This window comes from Leiobunum rupestre, chromosome 11, assembly GCF_980474605.1.
Source record: "Leiobunum rupestre chromosome 11, qqLeiRupe1.1.hap1, whole genome shotgun sequence".
Lineage (NCBI taxonomy): Eukaryota > Metazoa > Arthropoda > Arachnida > Opiliones > Sclerosomatidae > Leiobunum > Leiobunum rupestre.
In genome coordinates, this window is record NC_143394.1 from 19013066 (window position 1) to 19030167 (window position 17102).

The window sequence follows — 17102 nt, forward strand, 5'->3', positions numbered from 1 at the left end:
CATTTCCAGACGATAATGGTTCTTAGATTTGGGATAAAAAACCAGCTTTGATAAAAAAAGGGTGAACCGTGTCTCTTCGAATCGTGAAAAATCTGCTCCGATTTGAGTCGCCACCTCCGAGTCGTTTTCTTTTCAAGAAAAACCAAAACAAAGAGAATTATTAGTCCAAACTAGTTTGAGCGAAAACAAACCTTTATCTTCCATCTCGGAACAACATTCTATTCGCAAATTTAAAAATATTCGCTTTTACTCCAAGAGTTTAAAACGCCAAAATTTAGGTCGTTTTTGTTCAGAGCGCCTATTGAGTGGGAAGATACTGATTTTTTATCGCTCTCAGTTGGAAAGCTTTTAAGATTAAGGGAAAACTAAAATTTAACTCGAAATTAGTTAAAAGGTGTCGTTGGAGGAATTGGTTCTAGAGTTTTATTTCATTTAGTTCGAAATCAAAGAAATTAAATAGTGTTGTTAAAGGGAATATAACCTGCAAAAAAATCTTTATGGAAGACCCCTTCAATTTTTCAAATTTCCCGTACAGTGGCGCCAAACATTTTTAAAGCCAAAGGCAAGAGCGGCCAGAGCGGCAACCGTTGGTGTTCCACACCAAATACCTGAGGTTATATTCCCTTTAATTTTCCGGAAAAAAAATGCGGAAAATTTTACGAATTGCGGAAGATTTTCCGCAAATCGGAAAAATAAGAAATTGAAACACAAATTACTTTTTAAAGGTTTTTATCGATATGAAATATCTAATATCAGTAAACATACTACAAAACATTAATAGTGTTACATTGTTAATCAGTTTAAAGCTAGTCTAGAGGTTTAGTTTTACTTTTAGATTCGAAAAAATGAGGCGAAAATGCCGCTTTATTTAAATTTGCCAACAATATATTAGACTAATCATGGAATGAAAACTTTCTTTATTTTTTTTCAGAAAAACACGTAAAATTTTCCGGAAAAGAGGCCTCGGTCATTTTCCGGAAAAGTTTCCGACTTACAACTGTAAAATTAAACGCTTAATGCAATGCCAAAGTTAAATCGTAGTCAACAAAAGCTAAATTTTATTCTGAAATATATATGAAAAATAAACTAAACTAGGTTTTATAAGCTTCGTATAAAAACTGTATAAGCTAGGTCGCGTTGCATTACTTAAAGTTAGTTTTAGTTTATAACAATTTTAAACTAAATTAGTTTTAAAGTATCGTTAAAATAATTTTTTCTCGTGTGTTTCATTTCCGGTTTAGTTTGAAGCAAAGCAGATCGGCTTAGACGAAGTCATTAAATTGAGGTTTAGACAGTTTAGGCCAACAAAGTTAACTTTTTTTCTGAAATATACGAAAAGTAAACTAAACTACGTTTTATAAGCATCTACTGAAAAGTGTACGAGTCGATTAAGTTTTTCCGCGTGTTTCGACGGGGGAAATCGTTTGAGCTGAATTAACTTAACGCACGTTTTCGATTATAACAATTTTAAAACTGAAATTAAAGCTTAGTTATTGGCGAGATTAAGCCCCGTGCGATGAAACGCGTACTGAATAAATTATATCGTGATAATTATTCTATTACGACTTACACTCATCCTGACCCGATTAAAATTATTTGAAAATAAATTTCACTTTAAAAAGTTGATAAATTAAGTTTAATCCCATTTATTTAAGCTAAAAAGTTAACTCTTTTCCGGAAAAGAAAATTCGTCCACTTTTAGCTTAATGTTTCGCGTCGCTAAAGGGAAATCGACGACTAAATTGACCACAGTACGGCTAGAGGCGGAAATGAGAGTACGGTTTGCGCCGCGGAGTGTAAAATGTAGGTGTTAGGTTATACTGACGCTGTGTAACCTCTTGAAACACTTTCTCGGATATTACACGATTCAATTGGCGCGATATCGGAACTAGACCTACATAACGCGAAGACGCCCGTTACCTGGTACCTAGGCCGAAGATTTTAGGTCGCTCTCCCGCCTTTGGTCGCGGTTGTATGTAAGGGTCGTGGCGCGTCCCCCCCCCCCCTTTCCACGGTGGAACTGTTGCTTCGGAAATCAGGTGTTTCAAATAAATTGAGGTTACCGGATTCGATTGGTGATACGAATACGCCTCTGTCATGAACTTTGCGAAATTCGGCTGTCAGGGGGGATCGAGGGCGCTAGCAATTTGGCTATTTTAATAAAATAGTGTGCGGGTTTACTCTTTTTTTTCAGACGGTACTTATCAATCCGTTTTGTAAAAAATCAGTTTACTTTTTATAGTGAAATGTTTTATTAAAAACAATTGGTTTATTTAACCGAGTTTTACAAGTCTGAAAAAACATTTTAAAAAGAGACATACTTACGTAATAAATTTAATACAGTTATGTCGTTAAGAGGGGTAACAATGATGACCTAAATTAGGTCGATTTTATTTAAGATTGTCCTTTTATTTAAAATATTGTCAAACCCTGATTGCGTCCTTTTAAATATTCAAAATTAAGATCAGGGTTAAAATAGTACGTATAGCTAAAGTTAATTATAATAATTTTAACGACCGTGGAATTATCATAATCGACCAAGTAGTCCACCCTCGGGTCCTAGACTATAATCCCCGTTACAAAACCAATTCTCCTTGACTATCACCTTTTCGGAAATAATTTAAATTACTATAACGATTTAAAAAATATATATTTCACCCCTATAAGTTCGCTTTACGTCGTACTCGATGCGCAGCTTGAGCGTACAGGGGCGTTTCTAACTTACTAACTTGGCAATCCTATAGATAATTTTTTGCATAATTTTCTAAATATATAAATAATTAAAACTGTTAACAAAAGTAAATTTCTCCTAGGGTTTCCAAATTTATAATAATTGTTATTAAATTTATGTTATAAAAAAATCCGTATTTTTAAAATTTTATTTCAAAATAGCTTTATCTTATTTATAAATGTAAATATACCCCCTAAAAATAGTCTGTTGAAAATTCCAACTTAAAAATACGTATTGAAAAGTGAAAACTTTTTGAATACAATGGGGGATATTTTTTAATGAAAAAATATAGTAAATAAAAAAACATGGACTACTTTCGCCAGGAGTTTTTTAAAGTATCTTTTTTATATAGTATAAAACCACTTTTTGTACAATCTGGTTTTCTCGGTATATTTGAACGGTTTATCCCCCACTTCCCTCCCTCACCTTGTCTTATAGGAAAATACTCGTTTCTGAGTACTTGTATGACCTATTTATATTCAAACTCCCGATTTTGTATTGAGAAAATAGTTTGGGAAAAATACACGGTCTTTTAAAACATTATAATCTTCATTTCGATTAAAATTTATCATTTCAAACGCAAAATTGGGATAAAAAACCTTTTAAAACGATAATATATTTCCTTAATAAAATGTAGCTAAATTTAAGGAACCGACTTTACACATTTACCCGGGAAATTGGCGTTAGTTTATTGTAGCTAAAATGAAAATATATACTTATAGCTATAAAAAGAAATGTTTAAATATAACTCGTACTCTTTTACTTTACGGGTACGTCTTATCCTTATTTTTTTTTCTCGATCACGAATTTTCAAGAAATAATCGGCATTTGCCGAAAGAATTTTTCCCCTTAAATTGAAGTTATTTAGGTCGAATACGAACCAATTCAAGCGAATCATTATTATAAAATAATCATATTGCACCCATTATATTAGACTATTTAGGCTTAACGTTAGGCCTTTGTATTATTCGTTAATGCGCGGATGCAAGGTCAAATTGGCGTGGCTCTTTTAAAAAAAAAAACTCGTCGCAAACCGGTATTGGCTAAATTCGCGACGGGATTTTGAACTAAAACTCGATTTTAATTGTTTTCTATTAGCCTACTTCGATGTTATACACGTACCTTTTTATGTATATCGCTGGGCGAGGTCTTTTTAACCAATCGAAAGGAAAAAACATTTTATCTTAAAAATAATTTTTATATATATTTTGGGCAGGGCATAAGTGAAAGTCCTAAATCTAAAAAACATCTCCCAAAAGTATTGAAATTTAGGATGATCCCAAACTGAGATTATAATTCATACTTAAAACTTATTAGGCCTAGGACAAATTTTGACATAATTGGGTTACCGAATGCTCCTCCGTTAATTATTATCGCAAAATTATTCTTTATAAACTTAAAAAAATCGTTTTACTTTCTTCTGGTTGACCTCTTTTACGAATCTCGTTTTAAATATTTAAATCGGGGCAGGGGGGGGGGGTCCCATATTGGAGCTCCGCCCTTGTATTGAAATGATACAGCCCACTCGGCCATAGACACGTCTGGCCATGTATTTCGTCACAATTTATAAAAAAGTGAATAATATTATCAGGTAGATAGGCCTAGTTGGGAATTTGGTCGTAGCACAAACGGGTATATATTAATCCATTGTCTTGGCTGGTAACGTCGATGCGGAGTATCCAGTTGTAGTAGTTCCAAGAGCTAGCGCTCAAATGGTTGAGATTTTTCGCGTCTTATATACTTATTGGGCCTTGCAGGGGGGAACCTAGCTCCTCGGATACAACTAGTTAAAAAGCCTACCCCCTTTTAGTACCCCCCGACGTCACGCGCTCTTAATTTCTAGTCTTGGAACTTTTCTCAATTCCCCCCCCCCCTCTACTTCAGACTGAGAAAGACTTCTACCCCAAATGTGTAGACTTTACCCGTATCGCTATCTCTATACTAACTACTTCAAAGGATAAATTTTAGTTTCGTCAAGTTCTAGATATTTCTTTTTCTCTGTTAACAAAAATGCGTCGCCAGGAAAAATCTATTATCTACGACTCGCTTTTCCCGTCTCGATCATGTGTGAAAAGATAGCATTCTTCTCCCTTCGGTAGACTCCTAGCTTTGAAATCTTGCAAAATGTTTTATGCGGACGGACATGTTTTTTTGCGGTCGCTTAATTATCCGATCAAGATTTCGCTATTCGTAGAAACGCCCCGTTTTTATTCCGAGAGAAAAAGAACGCGTTCTGTAACTTCTTTTCACTGGAACTTCGCGTTTTGTAATGTTTTGAACGTTACCACATTTTTCGTAATTTATAATTTGAAGTTAAATGTTTTTATATGGAAAAGTTTCAAGCGCTATCTCTCCGAATTTTAATTTACGAATTATCGCGTTATCTTGGTTGACTTTTCCTTATCTGGAAGATTAGGTTTAACGAGTTAATTTTTTTAGCAGTTGACAGAAACCAGGCTTAGCACTCAATTTAAGGGGTAGAGAGAAGAATGATATTTTTTTAAAAAGGTTCATTGTATGTCAGATTCGGACAGCCAAAATGACGCTATAATTTATTTTCGTTAGAAAAGTCCATTTAAATTTCGGACTTTCTGATTTGTCAATAAATCGCGTCGTCTTCGTTAGTATATTATGAAATAGACCAATCGTTGTCTCCCTGTTGAACGGGGGGAGGCTTTATTTCAAATGATCGGTTTGCAAATTAACGATTGGAGAGTGTAGGACTGTAGGTTAATTAATTTTCTCGCAAATTATAATAATGAATTAACGAAGGACAAGCGTAAGAGTCTTCGAAAAATCCCGTCCTGGAATGTCGTTCCTTTAAAGTGCCAATGCTTCTCTTTGTTTTTTTTTCTGCTTTCTGGAGCCAAATTACGTGGTTGCCCTACATTCGGGTTTTCGATACCTGTTTCCGAGTTTTAGTAGAAAGGGACACGAAATTATTAAGAAAAAATATCCCCTTTCTCGAACAACCTTGCCTGCCCTCCCCGTTTAAATTTTCACTGCGTGGACCAGTTTCTCTGGTCTGTAGCACCAACAATGTATTTATATATACTTGGGGAGAATGGCTATGGCGAGACAATCCGCGTCCACCAGGCCTCTAGTTTTTCTGCTGGCCGAGAAGGGGAAAAACACGTTGAACGGCGTGCACTCTTCAATCGCGTCGGAAGACGTCAGTTTTAGGCAAACCAATGAGATACCGGACTTTTTGGATTTTGTTCAGGGGGAAGGAACTTACTGCTTTGATCGTGAGTGGGTTTGGGTAGCACCACGCTTACCCCTTCTCCCAGACAAAGAAGAACGCAAATTCTACTATCACGAAATTTACATTCGGCAAAATCTGCCGTGAAAAAATGAGAAAATAGGACATCTACATATCAAAAGATGATGTCTACAAGCCCTTAGTACCGACAGTACCAGTTTCAGATTATTTCCCGCATTTTCTATAGTAATTTTCTTTGTTTGGGCTAAGGTCTAAATTATGTAATTTTTGTGTGCTGATAAACATAATAGGCAGCTTAGTACTTTCACTAAATTCGTGACGTTAACGTTCTTTATGTATATTATTTCCCCCTCATCTCGATTTAAAGACAAATTTACCTTGTTAAAAATGTCGCCAAACTTCTCTATATATAAATATAATATGAGAAGTAAAACATCTTTCTGATTGGCCCTACGGTTATAGTTGTACGTTTTTTTTAGTCGAGCAATTTTAGGACGTCAACCTATGTTGAACTGAGAAACGTTCTTCCAAAGTGCCCCCCATTTTCACCATCCTTTTTGGCATACCAGGAAATCAGACGCGAAAGCCCGCTCGGCGATTTCTTATTTTTGAAAGCTTCGCTAAAAGTTATTTATTAAAAAGAGACAATTTCGTTCGTAAAACAATTTTTCCCTATCCTTTACCCCGTTGCCTTAGTTATGTACAAAATTAAACATTTTCGATTCCAATTCAAAATAACGGGCTGAAGAAATAATTTATTTGAATATGCCTTCTTTTGGCCGTTGGCCTAATTATACCTTGGAACACTCACTCTAAAAACATCCTATTTATAAAAAAAACATGTGTGGGAACACTTAAGATTGTACTAAAAGCCGTATAACCCTTTAGGTTATAGACACTGGCATTTAAAAAAAAAATCTGCAATGCGTGGGTGCCCTTCTCTTTTGTGACTTAAACAAACAGGAAGCGTTCTTGTTTGACATTGCTTGGCGGACTGGCTTACTTTTTACTTATTATTTTGTGACTCTAGCTCGTTCTTTTTATTCGTAATCCTCATAGGGGTCCTAAGCACGAATATAAAAATATTTCTTTAAATGTATGACTCCATTTTTACCGCCCATATTTAGCACTAATGGTTTATCCTGTTATTTTTAAACTAACTCCACCTTTGGTTATTGATATACCCAATGAACGCCTTCATTAGCCACCCCGTCGCTTCAAGAACGCCTTCTTAGGCCACCCCGTCGCTTCAAGAACGCCTTCTTAGGCCACCCCGTCGCTTCAAGAACGCCTTCTTAGGCCACCCCGTCGCTTCAAGAACGCCTTCTTAGGCCACCCCGTCGCTTTAAGAACGCCTTCTTAGGCCACCCCGTCGCTTTAAGAACGCCTTCTTAAGCCACCCCGTCGCTTTAAGAACGCCTTCTTAAGCCACCCCGTCGCTTTAAGAACGCCTTCTTAAGCCACCCCGTCGATTTAAGAACGCCTTCTTAAGCCACCCCGTCGCTTTAAGAACGCCTTCTTAAGCCACCCCGTCGCTTTAAGAACGCCTTCTTAAGCCACCCCGTCGCTTTAAGAACGCCTTCTTAAGCCACCCCGTCGCTTTAAGAACGCCTTCTTAAGCCACCCCGTCGCTTTAAGAACGCCTTCTTAAGCCACCCCGTCGCTTTAAGAACGCCTTCTTAAGCCACCCCGTCGCTTTAAGAACGCCTTCTTTTAAGAACGCCTTCTTAAGCCACCCCGTCGCTTTAAGAACGCCTTCTTAAGCCACCCCGTCGCTTAATACATTCTTTAAACAATCACTTTCCCTTCTCTGCTAGCGCCAAAAATCATAATACTTTATTTTTAATATAAATGGCTTCGTTTCGTCAGATCTAACCTATTTAAACGTTTTGTCACACCTAACCTTAGCACCGCCTTTTGTCATCCATATAAACTAAATGTTTCCTTTACTACCCATAGATTGCAGCTTTTGCCAGTCGCAAAGACGTATTTTATTTCGAGGTTAATTTATATGATTTTTTTTTCTGTTGCAGGTGATAACTCTTCCACGACCTCAGGCCACAAACTCTGACAGTTGTCAAAAATTTGGGTTCAACCTTTCCAATGTGGAAGCAGAAGGGCCCCAAGGAAGCTTTGAATGTATTCAACAGACATTCTCTAGGTCACTACAATCCCTGGGATGTATGGTGCACAAAATGCACATACATGCCAATGAAGAGAGCTATGAAAAGACAAGGGTCAAAATGGCCAGTGTTGAGAAAGAGAGTAAAATGAACTGGTGAGAAACCTTCCAATCTCATATTACGAAGAGTTTGTGTTTTTTATACTAATTCCTTTTTTTTTTCATGTAGTACAAAAGAAATTAAAGCGAGTGGGCCATATGTTGGAAGAAAAGTTAAAGTTAAAAGACCGATATCATCGATGATTCCTGCTCCTAAAGCGACATCTCCAAATTCTCTGGGTCCGATTTCCAGGCCCATTCCAAAACTGACAAACAATCAGCCAAATAACCTGGGAAGCGGTGCCAGTAACTCTTCAAACGCTAATAATTCCTCATCGGGACACTATTCAGTCAATTTTAGGCCTTCCTCTGGTAACTCCAATTCCGCGAGTAGTGCCACAACAAACTCTTCTCAGAGTGGAGCTCTTTCCCAAGCGGGTACAGTCACGGGTTCTAGTTCTTCTTCCTCAAATTCCACAACCCCAGGGCAGTCTGGTTCAGCAACAGCACCCGGTAGACCCATTGGAAATCCTGATATTATGAGGAGATCTTACAGGGAACGAGTCATACACTTGCTGGCATTAAGGCCTTACAAGAAACCGGAACTTCTAGCTAGGCTTATGAAAGGTTCTTTTCTTTCTCCTCTTGGTCTTAACCGAGTCAAACTCTCAAACTTTAATTTGCTATTATCTAGACGGTATTAAAGAGAAGGACAAGAAAGGCTTAAGCGCATTGCTCTCGAAAGTAGCTCAAGCCAAAGACAACACGTACTCCTTAAACCGTTACTGCTGGAATGAAGTTCTAGATGATTGGCCATATTATACTCATGAGGAACGGGAACTTCTCAAAAGGTAAATTGCGTACTTTCCCAGGAGTTTATACTGGGAACTTCAAATTGGTCGCTAATGCTTTGGAGTTAATGCAGAAGGAAACCTCAAAACTCCACTCCTCCGAATGATACTGACCATCCGTCTCCTACTGCCATTCATTCCAGTCAATCTCCTCCTTTCCCGAATTCTCAGGTACGTTTTCCATATTTGCTCAGTGCTTAATGTCTATGATAACTGTTAAATTTTCACCCATCCAGTCTCAAAAAAGGCCGCCGTCAAAAGTGCAACCTGATTACAATGTTCAACAGCCGCCTAAGAAACAACGTATTTCTCACTATATCACAAACGGAAATGCCAGCAGTAATGGACCATCTAATAATACTACTACTACCACCACCACCACCACCACCACCCCCAGCAGCAGTAGTAGTAGTGGATATACGTTATCAAATCGTTTGGCTGACCCTTCGGTATTGACATTGTGCACTCCGAAATTAGAATCTAATTCTGCTAATCGCAAGGATAGTCCCACGACGGCTCCCACTACGAATCCGTGGAATAGGAATAACGCGAATTTCAGGACAGAGGGTCGTTCGCCATCCGTTCCCAGCCCGAGTGCTACTGTTGAAAACTCCGCGAGAACCCCCAACAGTAATGCAGGCCAACGTAGTCAAACCCCTACAATTATGCGAAATTCGGAAACCGCGTCTCAAAGTCAACAGAGATCTCCTAATACGAATCAGTCGCAGCAGCTAACGAATTCCCAACAGAAATCATCTAGGCATTCGGATAATGTCTTCTCCAATAATAGTGACAGTGTGATGCAAAAGTCCTCTTCGCCTTCTAGGCTAATATCTTCCGCTCGAGAAAGTAAATATCTAAGTAGTGGTGCCAATTCGAATCTGTCTTCTGCCAAAATGGGCCGACCCAGGATCAATCCAGCCACGAACACTGGAAGTGCCGGTTCCAGGGGCTCCAGTCCACAATCCAGCCCAGAAAGCCAAGACAGTGTTGATTATAGGGGTAAGTTCATTTTCCTTAAGGTGGTTCAAATTATTTTTTGGTTCAGCTCTAATTTCTGATTGTAATATAGCTTCCTCAAGTCTGAATTCCTCGCCTAATTCTTCTGAAATTCCGGACTACATATCGTAAGTCTTTTTAGGTTAAATTCATTTTTAGCTTTGTGATTAAAAGTTAGAGGCTGTGAATGGAGTTGGTGAAAAATTAAATTATGTTATATTTTACAGAAAATATGTCCGAATAACAAATCGGGACCAACGAGCCAAATATAAAGCTGATTTTAATGCTGAATACAACGAGTATCGCAAGCTACATTCGGCCATTGAGCAGGTTAAAAGGAGGTTTGAAGCCTTGGAATATGACCTTCGTAGTTCATCACCTGGTTCAGAAGATTGGCATGTAAGAATGAATTGTTTTCTGTGTATTAAGAGGAATGACTTAATTTACAATAAATGTAAGATCATTGCCATTTTATTTGGAATAACAGAAAATCCGCAGTCAAATAGTTCACGAATATGAGGAAAACCACAGGGGCCATCACTATAGAGACACGAAAAGGCGACTAAATTATCTACATGACAAGCTGTCACACATTAAGCGGTTGGTTGTGGAATACGACCACACTGTGCCTATGCAAAATAACGGAAACCACGGGCATCACCACCACTCCCGCGGAGCTCATCCTAGCCAGCAAAGGCACCGCCAACAAGTTGCAATGGCATAGTGGTAGGCCAAACTTTCTTAGAACTTTTAAATTGACCTTAGGAACTCAACAAACGGACTCGATTAAGGAAAACTTACTATAAACTATAATTATTAATATTATTATAAATATTGTTTCACTAGCAAAGTAAAAAAAATACAAAAAAATTAGGGAAAAAATTTATTATATATATTTTTTTTTTTGGTTTATCGAAATATTAGCTGTTTTTTACGGGCATCGGTTACTTTAATTTCTGTGAAAAAAAAGAGATTGAACATATCTCGCCTTTCTTATCATAGTAGACTTAAATATTATTACGCAAACCTCAATGTTAGTTATATTTGCAAGTATAAAAAATGATTTCCCTGTGAAGATAAATTTATAATGACTGCTGCTAAGGTTGAGGGTGTGGATGATAGTATACGGAGAAAGATTTAGACAGGTTAAAGTATTGATTTGGAAAGTGTTTGAATGAAGGTTGTGTTTCACGTTCGCCATCAAACTAAAAAAACTTAGCTGGGTTAAATTGCGTCAATAAGTGAGCCTTTCCTCATAACTTTTAATTTCCTTGAAAATAAAAATGTGCCCAGTGCCTGTTACGACTCATTCTCAAATTCCATTATTCACTTTTTGCAGAAACAGCTTCCCTTGAAATGGTTAAATCATTTTTTCAACACTAGATACTAAAAAAAGCATTGAATGACTTCCATTCTATTTTATTTGTGGGTTATATTAAAATTCAAGTAAATAGTAGAAACACATTTTTTAAAATTCTACGCCACAATGTGATTGGTTGGTTATTCCATCCTGATGTTTGGGAACATTTTCATTTGAGTTCACATTAATATTTAGAAATTTTTGGTTTTAAATTTAAATGCATTTTTAGGCGTTAATTGTAAATTAGACTCAAAGGGCCCAAGCTAAGAGAATTTACTTTTTACTCCGTAATTAATTTGACTTCAACTGAAAATGAGAAGAGACATAAGGAATTATTTATAAACCAAACGCATCATGGAACGATATTTGAAAAAATCTTTTCAACTGCATAATTTTAATGCACTTCTTTTATTGATATCAAATTTCGTAAAATGAAGGTCTAGTAAATTATATCTGCTCAAAATGTTTCGTAGAGCTTCTAAGGCACGTAATTCTTAAATTAATGCTACTTCATTTCAAAAACAAAATCTAAGTCATTCCTTTGTGCCAAAAAGATTTTGGCTCATTAAAAAAACGCGCTTTTTAAAAAAAAATCTAACTTTCTATATTGTTCCATAAATAATAGACATTTTGCTGTTTGAAAAAATTATTTCATTAAAATTGTGTTTAAGTTGACCGAGTCTCGTAGAAACAGACTGAATGTGGTTATTAAATTGTAAAAATCTAAACGCATTTGCTGTCGCATAGTAGTTAATTTATCTTTTCAATTTATGGAAATTATTAAAAAGCATTTGAAAATTATACTATTAAATAAAAGTAATCTTATTGGATAACATTTCATCAAATATGTTAAGTCAATTTGCAAAACAATTGGTGTTTTAAATTATAATTAACTACCTCGTTAATATTTAATTCGTAAATTTAGCTAATGATCAAAAATTAAAATTTTTGAAATTATTGAAATATTAATGAGATAGTTTTTTTGGAAAAAAATTAAAAAAATGCCAAATTAGAAATTGAAAACAAAATTGGTCCGTACTAAAACGTTCTATTTTCAAATAGTATTTTTACAACGCCATCAAAATCGTACCAATTATGTGGTTTTTTTAGAACTTTAGTTTATCAAGGGCTTCCGAAACCAAAAGCTTATTTTTGGATTCCACTAGTTTTTAGACTTAACTCTTTCTGTCCTGCGCTCAGTCCACAATTAATATTATTATTATTAGTTATAGAGGAATTCACGACCCCCCAATTTCCATTTAAAAAAGTTATTGTGACTTAAAGCTAGTCATGGTCGGTTGTGGTTCCCCCTCGCTCGCTGACATAAACAAAAAACCTTCGCGCATATATTGAGCCCCGTTTTAGAAAGAAATTAAAATGTTATGCAGGGGTTATCTTAATAAAAAAGGCATTGACTATGTTAAAGAAAGTGTTAGTGTTTTGAAAAGCATTTACCAGTTTAAGTTTGTCCAACGAAAACTAAATTATTCGTGGCTTTGATATTTCTTTAAGCATTTTAAAAAGCCACAATTTTTCCTTTTTGAATTCGTTATTCGCCGGGTTTAAAAAAAATGGCAAGAAAATTAAGTTAATAAATGAAATGAAATGTATCTTCGAGAAAAAGACATTATTTATGTTGACTACTAAAAATGGTTGATAAAAAAATTGCAAAGTAGTAGTTGTTTCATGTTTGTGCCTTTGTATATATTGTGTGAGCGTGTGAGTTTCTTAAATGTATAAAAAAAAGTGTGAATGTTTCCGATGAATGATTGTGACGTGTGTGTTGCTTTGTAATTTTTCCCGCTCCCAAGCTCAAGGACCAAATATTAAGAGTTCGACCGCGTTTAAACAAAATACAGAACTCTTGAAATTAAATTGGTGCATTAACATACGTATTTAAAATATTATTTCATTCTTTAAATTAAAAATTAATGATTTACTTAAAATTTTAAATGTTAACAATTTTTCCCATTTAAAGTTAATTCAATTTTTTATTTTTTATTAAAAAGTCACAAAATCATGTTATTGGTAAATTAAAGCTCGGCGCTATGCATGTAAATTGTCTATCTTCACCTATGCAATAGTAAATTCTGATATTTTCAGAGGCATAAAAATTATATCCAAAAAAATAGGGCACATAAAAAATAAAAAAATATAGCTTTATGTTGTTTATAGATAGTAAAATCTGTTTTAATGTATCCCCATTTTCTTTATAAGAGATCTGTAATACTAAAATTACAAAAAAATATAAAAATGTTTTGACGCATACCAAAATATGCCATTTAAAAAAAGGTTTGGGATATTATTAATTTTATGTGAAAACTAGTATATTTTTGAACGTGCCATCTCTGCCAATTTAAAGAACTTAATATAACTTTGCTTTAACCCCAGCTGTGACAAAACTAATTTCCTTTCCTTAATGTTTATGTAAAAATTAATACTAAATTGCAATTTTGCAGGATAAAATGTAACATTCACCTGTATTAAGATAATTGAACTTAAGTCTGTTTCTTTTGATGGCATTCGATAAATTTACTATAAAAATTGTGATAAAAATGGTGGCTTCTTGAGATTTTTTCTATTTTCAATTTTTTTTTATTAGACATCTTTGGCAGTTTATATATTTTTAAGATTGCGTGTTTCTCCAGCTAATTCAAAACAAAATGAGTCACATTTTATACGCTGATATAAATTAAAGGTGTATTGGTTGGTGACTTGCAAAGCTTTTTTGTGAAAAGAAAATGGTTTGTGCAAAGATAAATGAAAAAAATCTCCCGAGATTTTGTTTGTTTTTAAATGGCAGCCCAATAGCATTATTGTACACAGCAAGAAATTAAAAAAAAATTATTGCATGCATTGAAAAGCAGCGTTGTTATTTCCAAAATATGTATAGGCTATTTTCAGACACCAATTACTCATCTTCCTGATTGTTGATGTATTGCCTAAAAACACTATACTCTTAAGTGTATAAATTGACAAAGATTTCACTTCAGGTAATTTTTTTAATTTTCATTTAGTTTAACTTATAATTAATTACAATAAAAACTATTTTACACATGTAATATAAAATATTTTTGTAACAAAGCATAGCTAAAGCTTGGAGCAATAATTCCTCAAGGCACACGAGTAGAATTTTTTGTTGGACGAAAGACGTTGACAGTGCTTTGCTATGTTCCTCATACATATATTATATATAGCTTAAAATTTTCATCCCATACTTCAAAAAAATTCTTAAATTTTGTGGTTCACGCGGAAAGAGTGGAATGTACATGGCTTAAAAATGATTATAAATGGTCATGAGAGAAGTGAATCAAGAGCTTTATCACGGTCATTTTTGTGACGAATCAACGCTTTCCTTGCTAAATCTTTGTTAAAGCCTAGATCTTGGAACTGAACAAGGAGATCTAAAAACTTCTTGGCCTAAAAAATATTTATTAACATTTGTTTTTAAAAATATGTTATTTTTGTAGACTTGCCTCGTCCATATTATAATCGTAAAGGTGCAACGCTGTCTCAGCATCGCTACCTTCGCAACCATTTTCAACCAAGCTTTGAACCTGGCACAAGTGATCCAACACCTAAAAAATACATATCACAATAAATATATAAATTTTTGTAAAGCGAGTGGGACTTACCTTCTTGTCGTCCATTCCTAAATGTTTGACAGCTCTAGCTGCTCTGTCTTTTGGGAAACCCATATCAAATAAAGAAGTCACAAATTGTTTTTGTTCATTATCTAACTCATCAAATGGATCAGGTAGATAGTCATTGGTAGTAGTGGGCTTTTTTTTATCCAAAATGTTTTTCGGTTTAGTCTGAAAGGCATTTGACGCTTGAGAGGTATAACTAGTGGTGTTTGTAAATCTATATCCTGAAGCTGTTGAAGTTACGGAAGCCTGCATTCAGGAAAAAAATTTAATTTAAACTTTTGATCCTTTTTGTCCAGTGAATAGTTGCTAACCTGGCCAATAGTACTTGGAGGTGGTGTTTGAGATCTCCAGTTTAAGGAAGCCTTAGCTCTAGCTGCTACATTATCATCCTTATCAATACTGATATCCGAAGTACTTTTTGAACTTCGTAAGCGAGGAAAATTTCCATAACTGTCTACATTAGATTCAAAATTATACAGAGTATATTGAGGACCATTTGAGACTGAGTAATTTGGGCCACTACCCATAGAAGATGCATTTGACTCTGTGAAGGAATAATAATTTGGCGGCAAATTAGGCAAGTAACTCGAATTGTTGACAGAACCTTGAGTTGGGTAATTTAAAGGAAGATCAGATGATGAAATTGTTTTTGGAGGAGATACTGTTAAATCTTCACTGTTACTCGCACCATTCGTATAATTGTCAAACTCACTCGAGATAAATGAGGGTATCGATACTAGACTGCGATTACTTAATTTTGACTCCTCTACAGCAAGTTTTGGATCAGTGTCATTTCCTTCATTAACTGCTGGTTTAGGGTTAACAATGCCTCGAAATACATTACTTAATTCTTCAATCTCATTTATAGTTTGAAGTTCAACAAAATCAAACGGACTACCACTTTGACTCTCAAAATCCTCCAAGTTAATAGCTTTTTTAATATTAGAAATATTATCACTGTAGTCTTTTCCATTGCTGACTAGAGGTTCCGGACTTAGTATTTGAGTAGGTTGCCAAGATTTCGGAACTTCGTCAGTTCCTGCACCATCTTTGGCATTAGGAACTGACTTATTAGTATTACTTGCAGGGTCTTGGTTAGTTACTCCTAAAGTTTTAGTAAATTGTTCTATCTCTCGTGAAATTTGCTCAGCCTTCTCTTTTTCTTCATCTTTTTTAGCTTGACGTCTCGCTTCACAAAATTCAAGCACTTGATGTTCAAGTGAGAAATCATACTGAAATTGAAAAATACATTTTAAATGCAAATCAAATGTGTAATACTTTTAATTCTTACGTCTTCTAATAATTCGAGGGATATTGTTGGTTGAAACGACATGGGCAAAGAGATTCTAGGTGGAATCTTTACTCTTTCACTTATTTTAATTGGCACATCATCAGAGTATGAAAACCCTAAATGAAATTAAAAAGTATAGAAAAATAAAGAGGTAAATTTTATCCAGTAATCCAGTTTCTTACCATCTCGTCTTCCATAAGCCATTAGTTAAAGTAGGCTACGTAAATTTTTAGCAATACAGCTTGACCATTTAAGAATTTGGACCTTGGATTTATTTAAGTTATAATTTTATATCACATGAGAAGCCTTGGGTTCAGATAAAGAAATTAAACTTAATCTAACTTTAAATTATTCGACAAATGGTATATCTAAAGCTACGGCACGTTTGTTGCTCCACAAACACAACTAAATACTTAACATGAAACTTAAAGTATTTATTATAATTTTCTTTATTTCTTACGATTCTGGCCGTACCAATTGTTTGGGAATCATCAAGCGGAGATTTCACAATATTACTTTAATCATGGGCCAAATAATGATAAATCCAGGACCTGACTCTATGCGAAAAACCCGTCCAACAGCACTAACACCCGATCACTATTGCCCCCTATTGGGAAAAACGCGCGATCGCGGACCTACGTCATTTTGGGGGCAAATTTTTTAGGGCCAGTTTTCAAAAATAATACACGTGGTCGTCGTAGTAAATATCCTGGAATATTTATTCACAGTTATCATATATAGTGTGGTTATTAAAGTAAGTACTTATTTTTATACGT

At 35.2% G+C, this 17102-nt stretch overlaps 2 protein-coding genes across 3 annotated transcripts in view; one reads left to right on the forward strand and one right to left on the reverse strand.

Moving 5' to 3' along the window:
- The window catches only part of LOC149921932 (RNA polymerase II elongation factor ELL2-like), a 36833-nt gene extending 22585 nt beyond the window's left edge, over window positions 1-14248 (forward strand). The window contains exons 3-10 of the mRNA XM_090163637.1: window positions 7988-8232; window positions 8306-8802; window positions 8870-9026; window positions 9101-9197; window positions 9263-10028; window positions 10099-10153; window positions 10253-10424; window positions 10513-14248. Of these exons, the coding sequence (XP_090019763.1) occupies window positions 7988-8232; window positions 8306-8802; window positions 8870-9026; window positions 9101-9197; window positions 9263-10028; window positions 10099-10153; window positions 10253-10424; window positions 10513-10749 (2226 nt within the window). The 3' untranslated portion in view covers window positions 10750-14248. The remainder of the gene's footprint in view (window positions 1-7987; window positions 8233-8305; window positions 8803-8869; window positions 9027-9100; window positions 9198-9262; window positions 10029-10098; window positions 10154-10252; window positions 10425-10512) is intronic.
- Window positions 14249-14400: 152 nt separating this feature from the next.
- Window positions 14401-16579, reverse strand: LOC149921933 (ubiquitin-associated protein 1). 2 transcript variants are annotated; one of them, XM_090163644.1, is made up of 7 exons: window positions 16509-16579; window positions 16327-16442; window positions 15640-16267; window positions 15347-15579; window positions 15021-15281; window positions 14862-14963; window positions 14401-14805 (listed from the first exon to the last, which is right to left on the reverse strand). In XM_090163644.1, exons 1-7 carry the CDS (start codon window positions 16528-16530, stop codon window positions 14680-14682), a joined length of 1488 nt encoding a protein of 495 aa, XP_090019770.1. In that variant the 5' UTR covers window positions 16531-16579; the 3' UTR covers window positions 14401-14679. The 2 variants fall into 2 exon arrangements, with proteins under 2 accessions (XP_090019770.1, XP_090019769.1); XM_090163643.1 differs by having other exon boundaries at window positions 14402-14805; window positions 15347-16267.
- Between the last annotated feature and the right edge of the window lie 523 nt (window positions 16580-17102).